Raw genomic sequence first — 20945 nt, 5'->3', positions numbered from 1 at the left:
TAATGTAAATTTTGTACATTTAAAATAAATGGGTAGTGATGATAAAATAAAACGATTTTTTGAGCTATTGAGCTACCTAATTGAAACAATTATTTTACAAGTGTACATTGATTCTATGAGTACCTATATATAGTACATACTAAAATTTTTTTTGTAAGTCCAAACTGATTGGATCAACAATTTTATCTTTTTTTTTTCAATCGTGCAAAAGTCACGTAAATGATAAAAACTGATAGTATCAAATTTAACTTTATCATCGGGAACAGGGACAAAAATGTGCCTCGAGCTCTTTTTAATACCAATTTGCCTGTGAGAAAGTAATCTTGTTGAGATTCGGATAATGAAAAAAAGCTGTTACAATGAAGAAGATTTGGAATTTTTCTTTCATTTGCTGTATTTTCGCGTCGATTTTCCACGAAGGACTTAGCAAACAAGGTATGCATTGTTATTATTTTTTCTTGAGAACACATACACTAAACAACACGTATTGCTGTCCAGTACGTGTTTTCATTACTAAATCCAAAACCAATGAGTCGACTCTATGCCTATGATCATGAAATACACGTTAACAAATAAAATGTCGCAAATACACAGATAGGTGCTCTATTAGTTACAATAATGGCACGCTTCTGTCACGGAAGATGTGGCGGAGAGGAATCACTTTACCACCTCTCGTCGATACCGTGGGACGCGGTGAAGAGCTATTGGTACTGAAGTATGAGAAAAACATGGCTCTCAACTTCTTGACGTACATCAACGGAAAAGTGCTCGATGATAGAAATTACGTCGTACGCTATGATGATCAATTTGAGAAGAAAATGTACTTCAGTACCCATGATTTCCACGAGTACGAAGAATTTGAGGTACAACAATATTCCTTTTCATGAAAAATATTCATAAACTGACAAAGCTGTTATTTTTTTCGTTATAGACCCAAGTAAATATGACCATTGGTATTCCCGTCTCTTGTGACGAGAATGACTCCAATTACCCAGATACACTAGTAATCACGATACCCATCACCGACACGAACAATCACGCCCCGGAGTTTCTGAACAAATCTTACGAATACACCCTGGCCATGCCACTGACAAAGGACTTTGACATCACCTCGCTCGGTCAGATCGTAGTCAAGGATATCGACCTGACGAACAAAGACGTGACGTTTACGATCGATCGGCTGGAAAACAAGGACAAGTTTTCCATCACCTTTGTAGAGAAGCACCCGCTGAATTTGAAGCATCACGTGGCCAAATTCGTCACCACCGATTTCGTGAATCTCGATGAAGATGTTACTTTCGCCCTGACCGCTACGGTAGGGGTAGTTTTTTTTTTTTTTTTTTTCATTTACTCACTTTGTTGTGTACATTGATCGGACGTGTAAATTATTGTTTGCAGGACTCGGGTGATCCTCCGCTGAGCACGAGCGTGAACGTCACTTTGAAAGTCGACAGAGCCAATTCGCAGCTCCGGTTCTCCCAGCCGCTTTACACCGCCGATTTGACCATTTACAACAATCGCAAGGTACGTGGGCTTTTTGTTTTTCTGTTTCACCATGAAATAATTCATTTTCAATCGCAGAAGACTCGCATACCACTCAGATTTCCCGAGGGTCACATCGTTTTGACTCATGGCTACAATGGGAATGACGTTGAATTCGAAATGAGCGAGATCGCTGACGGTAACGTGTACAGGTCTTAGTTGTCGATTTTGCGCGATTTGAGGGTCATTTTATTCAAATCATTTCAGAATTCAAAAGACTCTTGAAGTTGACGGTACTTAACGATACGCGCGAAGAGGGTAAGCGCGTCGATGTGGAGCTGACGGGCGTGACCGATGACTTTTGGAATCAGAGAGATTTTTTTGTCATTTTGAAGGTGAGCATCCATATGACATAAATGTTTCGCCAAACTGACGGAATCTGATCGATAAATTTTAACGATTTCCAGGCTGTTAAAGGTACCAACGTAGCTACCACCGTACTCTACATTCGTCTGTCTAGTATGTTCTTTCAAACTCCATAGTCAATGTACACAGAAATAAAGTACTTGGTTCGAAAAAAAAAATACCGATTAATGTGAAAAATATATCGCATGTTTTCAGGTACATCCCTAACGATTTCGAAGCAACATACGTACGTCTACACGGACAGAGTGGCTGTCACTGCTTTTTTCGTCTTTACAGTGCTTGTACTGTGTTATCTCGCTTACTCCATTTTATTCAAGAACAAAACTGTGACCTACGATGTAAACAATCCGGCTTATCTGAACGATGCAAAGATCGCCAAGTATTAAACATATAATGAATTGTACATTTTTATCGAAAGAATCGCTAATAAAAAGATTGTGCAAACGTCTTTGTGTACTGTGTGCATTTGTTAAGATGAAATTTTATGAAGATCCGATGACTTTTTGCTTTAACAATGTACATAACAGACAACTAGCATATTCTGAATTGTTGAAATTATTGTTGCTTTCACGTTTTCTGTCGTAATAGATCTGTAAACTTGTGATATTTGCTATCTATAATGCATTGGATCACTTGGCCCTAATCCTATATCAGTGTTAAAATAAAACTGTGAAATTCCACCTAATGGGGTTTTTGTTAGAAAAAAAAATTTTTTTCTTCTCAAATAGAAACTTTTAACTTGTAAATAACGCCCATGCATCAATAAGGTTAACGTGACAACCATAATGGTAATCATGATATTTTCTTTGTACAAGAATCTTCTTTGTTAAGAAAAAACAAAAACAAATTATCAATCCCTTGATTAATTTTTTTACTTTTTTTGACACTTTTATCCCTTATGTTCGTAAATAATCTTGTCGTGAAAAATGGCACAAAACGAGAAATCCTCATTTTTTGGATATAATAATTGGATTTCTGGATCACATGTATCCCATGCGACTAAAAAAAAAAAAATAGACAGTTTTATCTGTTTTACATTTTACATGTCCAAGCTACAATTTATAAAAAAGTTAATCTTGGCAGTCGACTTTGGGTTCAGTACAGCTAAGCTAATCACAAATGTAGAAAAAGAAAAAAAAGTCAACAATTTCCGATTGTCTGGAAAATTTAACGACTCGTTCCGCCGAATTGGATGTGGAATCTTATCATTTCTCAGTGCCAATTCGATTGTCAGCCGGGTCTCTTCCGTTTCAAGTTTTCCACAGACGTTGGCATCATTTCGGGAACAAAAGATCGACCAAACGGATGGTCTATACTTTTCTGTTCTCCGACACGGAAAATATCAAGGCAACACTACCGTTTAGGAGAATTTCGAGAATTTAATCTTATGAAAGGCTGCCATAATTAATTTAGTACAAATGTCTGTATTTTCAATAATTCTTTCTAAGGATTTTTTTTTGCAAAGATTTAGTAGTTCAGTACAATTATACAATCAAGAATGACAAGGATACAGGCAATCATGTGCACATAAGCATTCTCTTCAAGCATTATTTATTGAAATACATTTAATCTTGAGGCAAAATTCAAAGCAACTCTTCATTACAACATCCAAACACAATGACATAAAAAACCTTAAAATGTTACAATAAAAGAGTGTTTAAAATTATGAATGAATTTTACTTAGTACAATAGGCTTATGTAGTTCTTACCTGGCGCAGGGATTTCCGTGATCATCACGGCAGATTTCCCGAGGTGAGACTCGATCATTGCACCGAGATCGAGTTGACCCTCGCGAATATCCCTAATGTGGATATCTCGGGCGTATTATTTTTCGTAGTAGAGATAACCGTGAAGAACTGCTACAAAAGCACTAATAGGATCGTCTTGTCATACTCTATGTCAGCGTACTCATTATTGAAATTATACTGTTAAGGATTTTCTTAATGATGATGAGCGAACGAAGCGAGGTTGAATGAAAAAAAAAAAAAAAAAGATTCACAGACCGCGAGACAAAGAGTATTTCTCAGGTTCCAATAATGAAAGCTAACACTCCTTTTTCAAGTACACTCGCTCGCAAACCGTTGATTATACCTAATCAGTGAATAATCCATCGCGGTAGACGCGGCGCAAAACAAAACAGAAAAATTAAAATAAAATTAGTCATCGTTTCATAAAATTCTGCAAACTTTGACGTTTTTAACTTTATGAGTTTGCAAAACGCAGATGTGATCAATGCGCACAATCGACAAATAAATTTATAATATTTGATCATGATGAAATTAAAATCGATTAATCATTCCGTCAACGAAAGTGATTTTATTAGCTACTTGGCTATTCGAATCGTAATCCATCCTCGCATTTTGTCACGTTCGAGCGACTACGTTATTTGATATGCTTAGAACGCAGCGATTATTTTCGTTTATGCACGTCAACAAAAAGGTGAAACTCTTTGAGTTCTATAATCTTGACAGTTCAGTTCAAGTCTGACAGCTCATTGTTCAGCTGAAATTACACTTTGAAAAAAAAACATACATATCTAATATAACTAGTTTGGGCACATAAGGTAATTTGAAAATTCGAACTAGTGACCTAGCGACGAAAGAAATTTTTTTTTTTTTTTTGTACATATAAAACGAATATGTTTGAATTAAAAAATCTTAATTGTATCAAGAAACAATCAATAAAAAATAACCATATCATTTGTATCAAATTATCGATCACGGGATAAAAGCATCGCTTAATTACCCGGACGATGAACGATTGAGTATCTTTTTAATGATGCACAATTACGAAAAATACAACATTTGTAACAACAAGCCTGAAATCTTTCATCATTATTAGTGTCGCTTCGAAAACGACGATGGTAATAAATGGGAAAGAAACCTGTACTGAGAAGTAAGACGCGTACCCGCGTCTGCTTAGCAAAAGTATAATTATATAGTTGTATTAGTCACGAATCTTCCCTTTATCAAGAAAAAAAAAAAAAAAAAAAAAACCATCACTCTCATTTTACGTACACCTCCAATGAGATGGTGTATAAGCATATAGAGGGAGAAACAAAGCCAATATACAATACAACTCCAGCTTTCGTGTAATAGTATCTCACCGGCATTCCAGCGCATCTTTATCCTTTTGTCGCGTGCTATTTTTGCAAATGGTCATAATGCAACCATTGCACACACACACACACATGTTATACCTATCCTACTTACCTGTCATATCCTTTTCTCTTGCGACACGCGCATCTCTTTCTTATACTTATTGCACTGCACACATGTTGCATATTCAAATCGCTTATGTGTATACCTATGCTCATTACAATGCAAAATGTGCGAGCCTGCATTCCACTCTGTTGACTGTGAATGCATCAGCCATGGGTGCACCGATTCAACAAAACCTATTGTTGATTTTTGTTTTTTTTTTTTTTTTTTTTTTTCTTTATCCAACCGAACTTATCGACTTTCGTAATCAGAATTATAGGTATACGTATCATTTGAACGAGGTGCTTTTTAGTCAAGTGCATTTTGTAAAATGATTTATTGGTATTTATAATAATAATGAGATACGAGGTATGCTTTCATCCGGAATTTCCCCTTTAATGTGCTTTCTGGAGGTGCGATGGATATTTGATTGTGTATATAATTGAGCCAAGAATAAATTGTATTTGCATATGCGTATACTGTATGCGTAGAGGATGCTATTTTAAACACAACGTCTCATCTGCGGAAAAGTAAAAGGTATGTGTACAACGAATGGTACATCTTTATGGTATTTATAGCTAGTTGAGGTATGCAAAAAAAAATGTATAGGTGAATGATCTCTCGACTACCCCAAATTATACAAATAGAACTTTCGAGCATATATATTTTTTTATTATTTCACTGTATTTTTTTTTTTTTTTTTAGAAAAATAATGCTATTATCCAAGTAGCCGGATTTACACTGTTTCTTCACATAAATATAGTATGGATGAATATGAACCAAGTAATCTGCAGGTTTTGTCGATTTATGAATTTTTGTATATTTCTCTACTTGACTTTTTTGCAGATTGATAAGCTGCTTCTTGTCGAGTCAAAGCGAGTTTCTATCCACATGATAGAGATATTATTTTGGCGTTACAGAAAGTCAGTCCGGTAAGCTTAAAACGATTTGTTTAATGTAAAATAACTTTAATGTATTGCATGTACATGATACCGATACATTCGACGAGTACCCATACCCGGGGACACAGAAATCGATATCTGTTTAAAAGGCGCGTAAAATCTTTTCGCTCGATTTAAGAGCATATAATTATACCGGTATTGAAAAATCGTGCGTATCGAGTAAAAAACAAGTAGACACCCTTTTGACGAAAAATTGTTTCGAATCGTTACATCGGTCCCCGAATTCCACAAGTCTGCGGATCGGTATGGCACGAGGTGCGTGCGATCTCCGCGCCTGCACGCGATCACCGCCGACACGGCAAAGTGTTGTATACTTTATACACGCGACGGGGCTCCCGGAGCGCTCCGCTCACCTTCGCCAACCAAACGGATGATTATTTTTCTCGTCGAGCCAACTTACGCCTCGAAAAACTCGCGCGAAGCGTCAGTAGCGATCGGGACGCGGGGGCACGCTGACTCGTTGCCTTTTTGACACATATACACCGGTTTGCGCGCACTTGTGTACATTTTACTAACGATAGTGCGGCTGTATAGCTGTGTTTTTGTACCGATACTTACAACATAATATATACTTATAGACCCGCGGTGTTTCGGTCTTTGTTGATCCCCCATGGAATCTGGATGGTATTCGAGCACTTTTCGACTGATGGCTGCTCGATAAAGTATATGGAATAGAGGCAGGTTAGAATTTTCGTGTGTGTGTTAAATTTATTTCCTCGGGTTGTGGCGCGAAGTGGGACCCGCGATTAAATTGTAGTATGGTATTTACGTGTTTTTTAACGATTTTCAAAGCTTTGGTTGTTGCGGGTCGGGATTCTTGCACCTGTAAATTTTGATAAATGAATTTTAAATTTTTAAACGTTACAACATAATCCGAAGAAATGATAAGGAACGAACAACAGTTTTTTCGCTTTTTTTCGTTTGTTATCGGGCAAAAAGCGTTATCAATTAAAAAAAAAAATTTAGTTAATTAACACAATGCGCTGTTGTGATAACATTGCACAAGAAAAAGTAAAGTTACTTATATTATCATTATTTATGAAAGAAAGTTCGTTGGGTTGGTAAAACCACGAATTAAACAAACAATGAGACGTTATCCGTGTGTCAATTTGTCGTTTCAATAGATCGTGATCGGCAAATAAATTTGTCAACTTTCAACTTTCCCCTCCTTAAAAGAAAGAGGCTTCGGTTGAGGCTTTTCTCCCGCGTACAGCTTCACTCTCTCTAATTTTCTTTTCTCGTACAAAGATGCCGGTGCTCTTGTACGTTTATACACGCGTCGAGCAATAAATACAAAAATCAAATCGTCAAATGAAGCGAAGAAATTTTTTTTGTAAAACTCGTGCTCGGCAAATAGAGGGCACTCAATTATTAACAGCACGTCACACGCACAGTAGATATAAATATATAGAAAAATGAAACGATTTGCAGGCGATAATGACAATGGCGAACAATACAAGTATGGGTATATACTAGGTGGGCCCGTTCGAACGCACACACTTGCGAATCCGTTCTCTAGCACAATACAATAACCCACGCTCCTGTTCGCTATTGCATTGTACATAGTATATGCCATACCGGTTATGCGACTCGCGAATGTCGACTCATTTTTTTTTTCTACCTTGAATCTGTTGCATGCACGTGGTGTACCGTTGAATTTTTTTTTTTTCATATTAGTACTGAATCGGAAAACTTGGTTTGATCTATTTTGCGGATCGACGTGAATTATTTGGTCTACTACCGATGGCAGTGTAAGTGAAGATGGAGTCCAAGCGTTAAAAAACAGAGCAAAGAGGCGTGGACGAAGTATATGGCCTCGACAGGTAATGCAAGCCTGATGTGGTTGACATGTGTGTATATTTATAATTATAATAGTGACGTGTGTGAGACTACGTGTGCCTATGCCCGAGCGTTCATGCGTATGTGGTGGTGATAGTAAACCGGTATACGTCGCGTATTTTGTTAATTGTTTTTGAAAAAGTGTTGACGCGTCATATTTTTCAGCGAATAAAACGTGTAGTTTATCATCGAGGACGATTTGAGGTTTTTGTATTGACATTGTTTTTCGTTGGATTCTTGTGAGAAATGATGTTTCAAGTGTAACAAAAATACTAACACGTCGAGGTATATACGTACACATTTCATAAATCGTTGGATAAAATGACGTCACGTACATGATTTACTATATAATTCATCATGAACTTATCAATTAAACGATCTTGCTTGTGTATTTTTATGAGTTTTTTTTAGTATAGTAAGGATTTATTATTGTAATTGAAGTTGATTTCATGAAATTTTATAAAAAGTGAGTCAACTTGAACCGCAGTACATAAATATAAGCTATTTCGGATATTACGTGATGCACTCGGTATTACAGCTATTTGAGATAAGTAGCGCTAAAGTGTTTTTCAATGACAAATCTACTTTTTTTCTGTAAACTACTAATTACGTGTCTCACGTCATTGTTACTCGGCTTGATTTTATCGAAAAATCTGTTTCGAGGTACACACGATGTATTATGAAGATGGTTATTTATGATTACGCGTAATTTGTGCGCAATTTCCGCAAAAGTGCTTGACGTATACACGAATAGTATTGGAGAATGACTAATAGCGAACTGATAAATATAATTAATGAAAGGTTTTCATTTTACGCGTTCGAAGTAATTGAAAGACACAGCTCATTAAGCTATTCCTTTACTTATAACTACTCGTACAGGTGTAACAATTCCTTTTGTTTTCTTCATCGCAAGTTTTAGATTTGCTCTTAATTTGCATGGAACTGATGAAAATTCCGTCCAAGAACAGTATACACAAGATTCCCGATCTTCCAAGCGTACCGCACATTTTCTCAAAAAATCGGTCACCTCGTCACGCTCGTACACGCCCTTGAAACTCTCGCGCGCGCATAATTAGCCGTAATAACATATGATGGTGATGGCTAATTGAGTGACTCCACATGGTAAAGTTGACGCGTGAAAAATTTCAAAACGCCAATTACTTCCAACACGTGCGCGCCGATCGAAGCGAAATAAGCTGTACCATGTTACGCATGATGACAGGGCAGAGAGAGAGAGAACCGTAAAATCCACGCCCATCGTGCTCTTGATGAGAAGAGAGATATTCTCCTCGCGTTTTATACGTATATACTTATGTAGTACCTATAAGTACATCACTGACTGGCAGCTTCTTGAGCCTCGCCGTTCGTGCCTATAGCTGTTGATAACAAAGTTGATGGGGCTTTTAACTTCCGCGTCTATTTGATCTCATTTTTGAGGGATGATCGATCGATCGATAAATTTGGTTCGGGGGTATTTTAATGAGCTCCACTGAAAGCTGTTAAATTCCAGCTGCATGTGTCATATAGTAAAAAACAAAAAAAAAAAAAAAAAAAACAATTCACACGAGCAAAAGCTCGCGAGAACGTACAGTGCATGCGTATATACCTACAGCAAAAAAGAAGATGCTCGGTATAAGCTTTGCTGATGGGTAATTACCTACATTTCTTTTTTTTTTTTTTTACAAGTGAGCGCATCGTCGGGCATAACGTGCTTGTATGCACTGCACCCGCCGCAGCAATTTCAAGCCTATACATCTTCTGTGCACGTATACGTGTAGGCACTGATTTATGTAATAGCCTTTGCGATTGTTTCTTTGTTTTCTCCTCTGGTGGCTCTTTTCTCGAGTTAAAAGCCAGAGGAAGAACCGTCCGGATGTGGGATCGGCTCGTGTTGAATATTTTCCCGCAGATACCGATATCCATACTCGGAAACGTAAACTTTTTTTCTTTTTTTTTTTTTTTTTTAGTCAGGCTATGTAACGTGTGTTTCATCACGATTTATCATATAGAAAAACGCAAGGGTTTGGTTTTCCATGTGCACAAAGGTATACTTCCACTGGACTGTTGAGATTTTTATTGCCAGTAATTGGATTACAATTGAAACGATCGGTCTTTCAAACGCGGAATCGAGCGCTCATTGAGCACCGATCATTCAGTGGATTATTGAAACTGTGTTACCGATTGCCAGGTGAATCATTGTACCTATACTTTACGTGAATTTTAGGTACACTGTTTTATCCTCTTTGTCAAAATAATGAATTTTTCTATTATGCGCATTGTGCATCAATTGTATCGTGAAGGTATATAAGCAGGATTAGTTATAGCTGATGGAAATCTGCAGAGGCTCGCCAACCGATTGGGCATGGAATGCGCGTCGAACGGTGCTGCTGTGCTGTATATTATATACTTATGTACCTATACCGTTTACGTTTATGTATCCTTTGCTCATAACGGACTCTCCTCCTGCAGCTGCGTATACAATGTGGCATGAGATAAGTACTCATTCAGCTGCAGCTTACGTTACATTTGTGACCTTAGCAGTAATCTGTAACGCATTTATATAGGGAATTGGTCCGTATACATTTTTATCGGGCCTTAAAACTCACGCGATGAAAAATGTACTTGCCATTTATTGAGCAAATAAAAAAAAAAAAAAAAAAAGCTTCAGTGTCCCGCGATGCAAACGTATATTAAAAGCTCGAGTTCGCGCGTTTAGCGGAAGGAAATCGATCCGCATGCCACACGTATATATACTTGAGCAATGTGCGCCAAACTCCCACATTACATCCACAAAGCTTGTCGTCGGCGCGGAGTAAATTATTCAATTTTGCACTCGCTATAGAAAAGTTTAATGCGACTCGGGGCGCGTTTCAAACGTTGCGCGACGTTTATTCGGGGCGTGTGGGTATAATATATAGCGGTCCCTCGTGCGTTTTGAACGCAGTTGATGGTTTTACTCATTATCGAGACACATTGATCATATATAATCGCCTATTTATATTGGAGATGTCATTTTTCTATTGTATACTATATCATTGTAGACGCGGGTGTTATACGTATATATGGTATGCAGTTACTACGTAGTACCGTTGTGATAATCGATGCAGTTGTAACAATAAGTTAGGATTCATTAACGAAGCAGCGTGAAATACCGAAGCGTCTCTCATCACCAAGTGTCTACTGTAATAATATAATGAGCACCTACTTACCGCGGTGATGTTAACTTGCGCGTTTCTAATGTTAAGTCAACGACATCTAATACTTTAATGTTACCGTCACTTACCTCTCTGTTTTTTTTTTTCATCAAACGAGTGTTTCGATTGTTTAAAATTAACGATCAATTGCTCAACAGATTTGTCGTGAAGTACACACTAACGTATTGTAAAATGTAACAATGTCTTTTACTTATTTCCCGCAGAAATATTCTTCAGCAGCTGCTCGAGAAGGTACCTTCCAGCCCAACAACTACTCTATCCCAATGCGCACCATCTCTTAACGATCTCGATCCATTGTACCTAGAAGTACCTGCCTCCAGTGAAAAACAAAGGCCATGGCGATAGCGAAAATCAAAAGCTTCATAGACACGAGTCTGAAAACCGTGGGGTCGCCGATCGACCGCACGACCACGAGTCTCGAGCCCGAGATCGGTATCAGGATCGTGCACTCGCCCAACGACAAGAGCCTCAGAGTCACGGTACTGGGCGCCAGGCACTTGCCGCAAAACTTTGGTTTCACGCGCGTCAACAGTTACGTCGTCAAGGTAATTTGAGAACATCATTAAAAATCGCACGTGGGAGTCGATTAAAACGCCCTGTTGCACGAATATTAGATAAAATTGATTCCGGGCAAGGACAAGCACGAGACGACTACGCGCAACGAGTCCTGGCCTCAGTGGAACGAGGAATTCGTGTTTCCGCTGCGCAAAGAGACGAAAGTGAAGTTCGGAAAGAACAAAGTCGTCGAGGAGGAGATCGGCGCCTCCAAGTTCGTCGTCGCGACGCTCTACGCCATACTCGAAGATAAGCCGCTCATTGCCACCGACAAGAAGGAAAATGAAAAAGACAAAGGTGCGTGTGTGCATATTTAATATATACGTGACATAGTTTTTGAAATATGTATATTTAAGAGTGTTGTGTTGAAAATACGAAAAACAAAACCCGCGGTTCGATAAACTACATTTAATCGATGCAAATGAATCAAAAGCCAACACAGGCGCGGATCGAGACAAAAAAGACGGGGGCAAAAAAAAGGACGCCAAGCAGCAGCAAGACCCCAGTAGTTACCAATCGGCTTCGACAATGCAGTCGAAGGGAGCGTCGAAGCTGCTGAACCAGTTCTTTGGCAAAGGGTCGGACAAGATCGGCGAGCCGGCCGGTCAGGAATCTGCGCGCAGAGCCTTCGAAAAGAGACGCACGATCGGCGCCACTTCGATTCCCCTCGACCCGAGAAACTTCACCAGCAAACCCGTCAAGCCGAAACATCCGCAGGACGTGTCCACGGGGGACATGTGGAGGACCCTCAAGCCAATATCGAGCGGGATTTCAGGGGCCGAGGAGAGGGTACGTACAAATTAATTGATCCCTGGCGTGTGGGGCTTTGTACGTGTACATTGGGCGTGACGTGACTACTTGGCGAGCAGTAGGGGCTTAAAATCTAATTGACTCAATTGGTATTAAAACGACGTTGCTCGCGAAGGAGGGGGGGAGCTGATTCGTTTATTGCAAGTTAAAATTCTCCTCCCACCCTATACATTGTCCGTATCCTCGATCTTTTTTCTTTCCTTCTCTAAACTGTTAGTTACTTCGGGCCTTTTTAACATGCATTGTTTCCCAACGCCCCGAAGACGTACCTGTGTATAAGGTTTAATTTATTTCCACCGCGAATGAATTAAAAAAATCCATTACACACAAAATTGGTTTTTCCCATAATCAATACGTGATAAGAAAAATAATGTGACGAGATAGAAAAAAACGCCCCAACAACATACCGCAAGTGAATAAAAATGTCATTGCCCCTTTTCACAGCGTGAAAACAAAAAGGGCCAAGTGGAGTTGTCGCTGTGCCAAGAGAAGCGGGAAGCCGGCAATGGCCGACTCGTCCTGACGATGCACCGGCTACGCTGCTCGCTGCAATCGATGCAAGAGCACGAGGCCCTCAAGGGCCACATGTATATAAAAATGTCGGTGGTGGACACCGGCCGGGTCACCTACTTCTGGAAGAGCGATCGTTTCGCGCCCTGTGTCAGCATGAAGTTCGACCCGGGCCGCGCACAGGTCATGATCGACAATCCGTACGAGGGGGCGCTCAAGGACGTGTGCTTCGTTGTCAAGTTCGTTGCCAAAAATAAGATCGGTAAAGTATTTTTTTTTTCTTTTTTTCCGACATCGATGAATGAAGTGTCGGTGGAATTGATTTTCTCCTTCTTTTAGGGAAAAAGGTGACAGTTGGACACTTTGTGATCGGGCCAGAGGTCGGTGGACTCTACAGCGAAATGTGGAAACAAGCTTTGGCGAAACCGGGGCAGCAAGTCTCGAAGTGGTTGTGTTTCGAGTAGCAGTGCTGGCAGATCTGATGAGAAATTACTTTTTCTTCTTTGTTTTATAACAACCATCGTACAACTGTTATTGTATATAAATTGTTGACACGGGGCATGAAAACGAACGATTTGTACCTTAATGTTTTCTACGTAAACTAGGATTTACGGTGAGGCGTATCGTGTTGTGTGTAACCGTCCATTATTGCGTAGATGAAGTGTAATTATTGTATAGATACACGAAAAAAGTCGGAGTTTGATCTGCGAGATGATAAATCTTTTCTTTTTAACGTCTATGTACAAATGTATATCGATTTCAAGATTTTTAGAGTTGTGACACGAGGATTTGAATTTCACGTTTAATACTTTGTAAAATAGTATGTTTGTTCAATGTAAGCACTTGTAATTTAATATTATTTTTTTTACTTATACTTAAATTTCCACCATACATATAATGTCATGTCAAAATACCACTGTTTCTTTTTCTTTACACATTTTTTATACAGCAAATAAATAGTTACGTCAACTTATCCAATTCAAAGATTTTGTTTACAAACCGATTAATTTTACGATTCAAATTCTTTTTTTTATTTTTCTTTCGGTATAAGAATGTGAATTTTTTCTCTAATTGGGAAGGTTTTGTATTAAAAATACATCGTGTACTTATATCAAATACTTTTTAATCGTACTGTGAAAAATCTTATAAAAATTATCTTTCATAAAGATATATTAGCATTTATCTACAAAGCCCAAAAAGGTTTTGTTGAAAACTTTTTAACAATTATTTTATAAATTCATGTTTATCTTATGAAAATACAGAAAAATTTATGATTCATTATTTATACTATGCTAGTATACTCTGGACGGTATTGGCAGTCTTCTTTGCTATATTCTTATTGTACTAAACGTATTGTACAAAGGCAATTTAAAATTGCTTAATATTTGAAAAAAATATTTAAGCATTAGTGCGTTTTAATAATATAAAAGTATTTCATTTCTAATTAAAAAAAAGGCATATGCTTTTGAACAATATTTCAAAAGTTTGATCGATTAAACGTATTCTAAAAGCGATTGTAGCAAAAAACTGCAATCATCATTTCAGATCTAATTGGCGCCGTAAGAATAAAATTTTGTCATTAAAAAAAAATTATCAAGTTCTAAAAAACATTTTAATGACTACTAAGGCTGTTCCACCAAATAGAAGGAACATGTTCCATCGCTGACCAGAAGCTGTGTTGCAGCCATCTTTGCTATTGCAAGTGCAATATTCAATAAATATATTATAGGTACCTGTCCTCATCAAACAAAATCTTTCATCTCCTCCTATTCCAGGTTCACCCATGAATGCACAGCTACGAAAGTATCGCCATTCTCCATTAACTATCAAATTAAAACAAAATTACCGAAACGTTATTCATTTATAAAACACAATTAAATAATGTTTATTCACTGTGAAATACATGTCATTTGCATGTTTTATTTTTAATTCTCTCAGCAAAATTATATAAACAAAGTTTTTTTCAAAATTCTGACCTTTTTGACGAATTTTCCTACACATTGTGGATTTGGCGTCGGGCAGATGCGATAGTGATTTTTCGTTTGCGCAATCGGAAATGGGAAAAGACGTGTTGTCGAACGGATCAGCGCATTTGGGATCGGTATCCGATCTGCATTTCCAGCACTTTATTGAGAGACCTGCGTATAATGTTGTATTTTTTGGTTAGAAATGACCATTACGTTAGAATGAGATTCAAAAAACAAACTATTGTTTTTCCAAAACATTCTCAATGATTTATTTATTGACTTTTTTCACTAAAATGATTACTAAATTAAAAAATTTGTTGAAATAATTGCGTTCCAATCTGCAGCACATAATTATTTACATCGCGTTATTCTGTAAACTTCACTGACCTTTCCCAACAAAGAAGACAAACAGCACGATGGCCACTAGTTGTACGATGGTAATTTGTTTCAAGGACATTTTATCTGTTAAGCGGAAATTATTTAATAACTTAAACTTAAAACAAACTTATTGTAATGGCACGCAACGCGACTACGTCGTCAACGCCAACTTCGCCAACGCCTACTATCAACACACAGACACACCACACCCATGAACCTAGACCTATGCTGTTAAACATCAAGCGCATACAGAGTATTATATTACAGAGTACAGATACAGCTTTATTGCATTACGTTAATTACGTATAGTATATCGCCTTATATATATTTGCATACATCTATATACATGGGCAATAATAACAACAAAACTTTTCAAAGTTAAATAAAAAATTCATTTATATAGGTACTCTTATACACAACTCAAAATGTGGAAAAATCATATTTTAATGTTTTGTCTAATATGAAAAAAATTAACTGTCTTCATGGAGTAGGTACATGTATGTATTTTACATTAGTATTTAATAATAACATTGGAATATAGCGCCAGTTTAATTCAAGGTAGTTGACTTACCGACCTGACGGTAACGTAGAGCGCAAATTTAAATTACTTTCTCTGGTGACGATTGCGGAAAACACCCCAAGCGGCGTTACCACCACGACCTACATATATGTACCACTTTACGTATACGTACAACTTTACAGCCTCTGATTTTATCATTCTAGTAAAGAGAGCACGGTGTAAGATGTACGTGAAGTTATGTGTAGTAATTAAAGTAATTACTACTAAGTAATGCCATATGGTCGATTTTATTAAACCGTATGAATTTCTATATTTTTAGAGGTCGACTTTTAGGTAAAAATAAATTGTAAACTTGCCGCAAACAGCACAAACCACGTCAACTTTTTTATATCTATCTATGAAATTAGTTGCGGCTGGTTTATAATTAATTAAATGACTCTTATATAAAAAGTATCATAATTTGGATCAGCGCCATCTAGCGTTCCGGATTTCTGAACTAAAAAGTGGCCCTAAACTTTTGAACCAGAGCTTTAGCGCGTAGAGCCATTTAGTCAGTTATAAACCAGCCGCAACTTATGGTGAAGCTATAAAATAAAAAAATAACGATATGTGTGTTTTTGACGGCAAGTTAACAATCTATTTTCTACTAAAAAATTGACCTCCTATGTGTTTATTCTTTTGAAGATAAATTTTCAAGCATAAAATAAATTGTTAACTTGCCGCCAAAAACACATGTATTGTTATTTTTTTATTTTATAGCTTTATCATGAGTTGCGGCTGGTTTATAATTGACTAAATGGCTCTAATCCTGAATGCTCTGATTGAGAATTTTAGGAGCCACTTTTGGCCAAAAAATAAAGACCGCTAGATGGCGCTGATCCAAAATAATTATTGCTACTTACAGTAAAGTCATTTTATTAGTTATAAACCAGCCGCAACGAATTTCATAGATAAGATAATAAAAATTTAACATTTTTGGTGTTACTTGCGGCAAGTTTACAATTAATCTTTTATCCGAAAATTGACCTCCAAAACCATCAATATTTTTCATCAAGTTAACTGTTTATTAAAAATCTAAAATTGAAGGGCTGTTCTTTTATTAGTTAATGATAAAAGGTCAAGAGTATTGTGATTTTGTAAAGATTGTCGATTTTATGAGCCATATAAGATAAGTAAAATATTGATGGTTTTGGAGGTCAATTTTTGGATAAAAGATTAATTGTAAACTTGCCGCAAGTAACACCAAAAATGTTAAATTTTTATTATCTTATCTATGAAATTCGTTGCGGCTGGTTTATAACTAATAAAATGACTTTACTGTAAGTAGCAATAATTATTTTGGATCAGCGCCATCTAGCGGTCTTTATTTTTTGGCCAAAAGTGGCTCCTAAAATTCTCAATCAGAGCATTCAGGATTAGAGCCATTTAGTCAATTATAAACCAGCCGCAACTCATGATAAAGCTATAAAATAAAAAAATAACAATACATGTGTTTTTGGCGGCAAGTTAACAATTTATTTTATGCTTGAAAATTTATCTTCAAAAGAATAAACACATAGGAGGTCAATTTTTTAGTAGAAAATAGATTGTTAACTTGCCGTCAAAAACACACATATCGTTATTTTTTTATTTTATAGCTCCACCATAAGTTGCGGCTGGTTTATAACTGACTAAATGGCTCTACGCGCTAAAGCTCTGGTTCAAAAGTTTAGGGCCACTTTTTAGTTCAGAAATCCGGAACGCTAGATGGCGCTGATCCAAATAATTATTACCACATGGTTTGCAGTATAGAGCCATGCCATCAAATATAAACCAGCCGCAACTGATTCTATAAATAGAAAATGTATTTTTAATATTGTTTGTGCTATTTGCGGCAAGTTTACAATTTATATTTTACCCGAAAATCGACTTACAAAATTATAAATAAATAGGAAGTCGATGCTAGCATATAGCATGAATGTGATATTTTGAATTTTGGAGTTTTGCAAAGGTGCCAAAGGCCAAAGGGTCAAAGAAAGGTCTTTTTCGTGCATGCGCTACAAACATAAGTATATGAATATTTTGAAAATTGAGATTATTGAAAATTTCAGCAGTACGTGCTGTTTGCCGATCTGTGCCGATACAGCAGGGATCCAACAATAGCAGCAAGTTCATTGTGTTTATATATTTTATACACATACATACGTTGCATGTAAACACGCCTTGTACAAATATAACCTCATAGTGACATATCGTCCTTATAAAAATATATCGTGATCCTCGTCGAAGACGACGTCGGACCGGTCGGACGTCTGCCCAGCGACCTGGGCGAGGCTGCAAGTGCTGTGTTACAGTTGCACTTCACGAACGTTACTTCGCGTTAACCATCAATCCCACAGTGCAACAATGAAAACGAACTGTGGTCATCAGTGAAGACCACCGATTGTCTTGATTGTTTGCCTTCTACCCATAGGCGCGATCATGTTGTCAATTATGCTCCGGCAACGACTCTGCATCTCCTTGTCACGAACACCTCGTCGTTATGGGCACACCGGATACGCCTGGCCACCCCGAGCCTTTGGTCCCATCGAGCCGGGTCCACCCATCGAGCCGTCGCACATTCGAGGCGAGGGAAAATTCTTGTTCCCGGAGTCGCTGAAAAAGCAGTACGGAGGCAAGTTTGAGATGCCACCCGTCAAAGATCTCTCCAGGGCGGCTATACGACTACGACGGCGCAAACGCTGGCACGACACCGTTGAGAAACTGCGGACCGTCGAGGAAAAAATCTTTGAACTCAATATGCCTAAATACTATGGCTGGATGCCCTATATCATCAGAGAGGGCGATCTCACTTATGATCCTCTGCCCAAAATTCAGTACATGACGAGGACGTGTGTGATGAAACAGCTTGGCCTGCCCAGTTATTACGACAGTTTACTCGGTGAAGAGGAGCTCAATGCAACTGTACAACGTATCAAGGGGCAGATCGAGGAAGCTTTGGTGTTAGAGTACACTGGCATTGAGTAAGTATTTGGAGATTTACAACAAGCATGTTGTTGCATACTATTAACGATTTTTTGATTTGTCGTATTTTTTTGCAGTCAAAATTACCAGCTTACTGAAAATGAGCTCGAAGATGAAGTTTTCATGACGAATTTAAGGGCGAAAGCTGTCAGTAAGCATATCAATAGGATATTAATAAATCATCTCAGCAGAAAATATCATCATTTACTGGAAGCTGAAGTCGACTTTGATCCAAGGTTGGAGGCTTTTTGGTTTTTTGGTGGATTTCAACCTCCTCCAGAAAGCGTCAGAGCCAGAGATGGCAATGACTTTGTAAGAATGTTTAAAGATGAACCTATAAATCAACCACTACAATATTATGGCACTCCAATGATCCATGTCAGACATAATTTGCCTCTAAAAGAGTTTATGTCACTGGAAGAGTCACACGATTTTAGACTCGAAATTCCTTATGAACCATATGATCTTAGAACAGAGGGATATTTCAGGGATTTAAAAAGAGCTACCGTTATACCTGGTTTTTGGCCTGGTGATCAAAGTGAATTTGGTTTTATATCATACAACAGTTCAGCTCACTTAGCAGGGAGACCTAAGCATATGAATGATAATGCAGATGCTTTAACAGGTCAGGCTATCTTGGGTTCCTACAGTTGGCTTTATGGACAAGCTTGTTATCAAGGTAAGACTTGGGTTTCTATCAAAATCGCTTATTTTTTCGTGTCAATGCATTGGTAATTTTTTTATCTTCTTTCAGGATTTTCAACTTTCCAAGATCCTACTTATCCTCTGGTCAATCAAACGATCATTACTAATGGTCAATTTTGGACTTTCTCTGTCTATCAACTAAACACAACAACAATGCATATGGATGCCATCAATGCCAATAAAAAAAGTAATTTATGCTGGATGACTGACTCTATGAAATTGTTTGACAATATTGAAAATGGAAAGGTACAGGGCTTGAATGAAGATGTTCTGAAGCATCTCGTCAAATTTTATTCAAATGTCCCACAAGTTAGAGAAAGTGTCGACATGAAGCCTTTTTTGGGTAGTGAACAACTTGTTGCTAACATTGAAGATCCTGAGAGGCGTAGTTGGCTAGAGGATCACTACAAACATCTTATGTCAAATAGAAAACGGCATAGGTAAGTGTAATTTTTAGAATTCATGATACTCTGCACTATTCCCTAATTAAATTAAAAAAACCAAATGTTCACCTGAAACAAATATCATATTTATTACCAACAAATGAGTTACACAAAGAAATTTAAATGTTTATGATTTTTTCAGACCAATGCCTGAAATCAAGGACTGGCAGAGAATTTACATGATTAAATTCAATACTCGACCATTGGATAAAAAACGTGATCCATGGGAATTTGGTAAAAATCCACACTATCGAAGATTGGATGATCACGCTTTTGAATATATTCCTAGATGTCTTAGGTCGCACCATAGAAGCAGGGATAAGTTTAAGAAAGTTTATTATCCCAAAGTTCCAGAAAGTGAATTGGAGGAATTGAAGTAATGTAAAATATTGAAAATACATAAATGTACATACACTCTTTAACATACAATTTCTTGTATAAGAAATCAGAACGATAATTTTACGAAGATTTATACAATTAAATATTTGTTGCGTTTCATCGTGGGCTTTTCATTTCGAATTCTCGTGTAGATACGACTCACAAAAATATATCACTCTCATTACTGTCATTATTTGCTGAAGTTACTAAAAAATCAAAACGTTGAAGCAGCCCTAAACCATCTTGTATATACAAACCTATGCAAGAGGAGTAAAAGAGATAAGCCCTGAATGTGGTAAAGCCAATCGGGAGCGCGCTTACACGTACATAAATCTGACATCCGACACGCTATATCTCTCACCCCTTGATCCACTGTAATCGAGACTTGAACTGAGTGTTGTAGGGTGTCAAGTTCGGCTCTCCCTTTGCAATGTTTCTCCGTGTTTTCTTCTACTCGCAACGTATCAACATTTTTTTCATTACAATACTACTTTTCAAAAAGTCCTGCTGATCATTAAAAAACAAGGCCACGTAAGTCTGATACATGATATA

General features: G+C 37.5%; 4 protein-coding genes and 1 non-coding gene across 7 annotated transcripts; 4 read left to right on the top strand and 1 right to left on the bottom strand.

Annotated features, from left to right (window-relative positions):
* The first annotated feature begins 641 nt into the window (after nt 1-641).
* Nucleotides 642-1898, top strand: LOC149376004 (uncharacterized). The gene is made up of 5 exons (XM_089589254.1): nt 642-863; nt 932-1315; nt 1399-1524; nt 1582-1681; nt 1750-1898. Exons 1-5 carry the CDS (start codon nt 642-644, stop codon nt 1896-1898), a joined length of 981 nt encoding a protein of 326 aa, XP_089445380.1.
* Nucleotides 1899-3609: 1711 nt separating this feature from the next.
* LOC111644110 (U1 spliceosomal RNA) lies at nt 3610-3771 on the top strand. Its single transcript, XR_016293191.1, has one exon. It is a non-coding gene; the product is annotated as a U1 spliceosomal RNA (small nuclear RNA).
* A 2742-nt stretch (nt 3772-6513) lies between these two features.
* Nucleotides 6514-13972, top strand: LOC106643703 (uncharacterized). Of its 3 annotated transcripts, XM_089598558.1 has the most exons (7): nt 6514-6751; nt 7748-7893; nt 11328-11669; nt 11739-11976; nt 12113-12468; nt 12934-13261; nt 13339-13972. In XM_089598558.1, exons 3-7 carry the CDS (start codon nt 11460-11462, stop codon nt 13461-13463), a joined length of 1257 nt encoding a protein of 418 aa, XP_089454684.1. In that variant the 5' UTR covers nt 6514-6751; nt 7748-7893; nt 11328-11459; the 3' UTR covers nt 13464-13972. The 3 variants fall into 3 exon arrangements, with proteins under 3 accessions (XP_089454684.1, XP_089454685.1, XP_014214429.2); XM_089598559.1 differs by lacking the exon at nt 7748-7893 and having other exon boundaries at nt 6514-6747; XM_014358943.2 differs by lacking the exon at nt 7748-7893.
* Nucleotides 13973-14138: 166 nt separating this feature from the next.
* On the bottom strand, nt 14139-15538 carry LOC106643705 (crooked). The gene is made up of 3 exons (XM_014358945.2): nt 15354-15538; nt 14976-15137; nt 14139-14822 (listed from the first exon to the last, which is right to left on the bottom strand). The coding sequence occupies exons 1-3, from the start codon at nt 15421-15423 to the stop codon at nt 14593-14595; spliced, it is 462 nt and encodes a 153-aa protein (XP_014214431.1). The 5' UTR covers nt 15424-15538; the 3' UTR covers nt 14139-14592.
* A 2512-nt stretch (nt 15539-18050) lies between these two features.
* Nucleotides 18051-20513, top strand: mRpS30 (mitochondrial ribosomal protein S30). Its single transcript, XM_014358956.2, has 4 exons — nt 18051-18866; nt 18945-19546; nt 19622-20012; nt 20158-20513. The coding sequence occupies exons 1-4, from the start codon at nt 18325-18327 to the stop codon at nt 20393-20395; spliced, it is 1773 nt and encodes a 590-aa protein (XP_014214442.2). The 5' UTR covers nt 18051-18324; the 3' UTR covers nt 20396-20513.
* The last annotated feature ends 432 nt before the right edge of the window (nt 20514-20945 follow it).

The sequence above is a fragment of the Copidosoma floridanum genome, unplaced genomic scaffold (genome assembly GCF_036245765.1).
Source record: "Copidosoma floridanum isolate Cflo_tuat_1 unplaced genomic scaffold, Cflo_Japanese_pri ptg000001l, whole genome shotgun sequence".
Lineage (NCBI taxonomy): Eukaryota > Metazoa > Arthropoda > Insecta > Hymenoptera > Encyrtidae > Copidosoma > Copidosoma floridanum.
The sequence above is the reverse complement of the archived record's forward strand: the minus strand, read 5'-3'. Positions and strand labels throughout refer to the sequence as shown.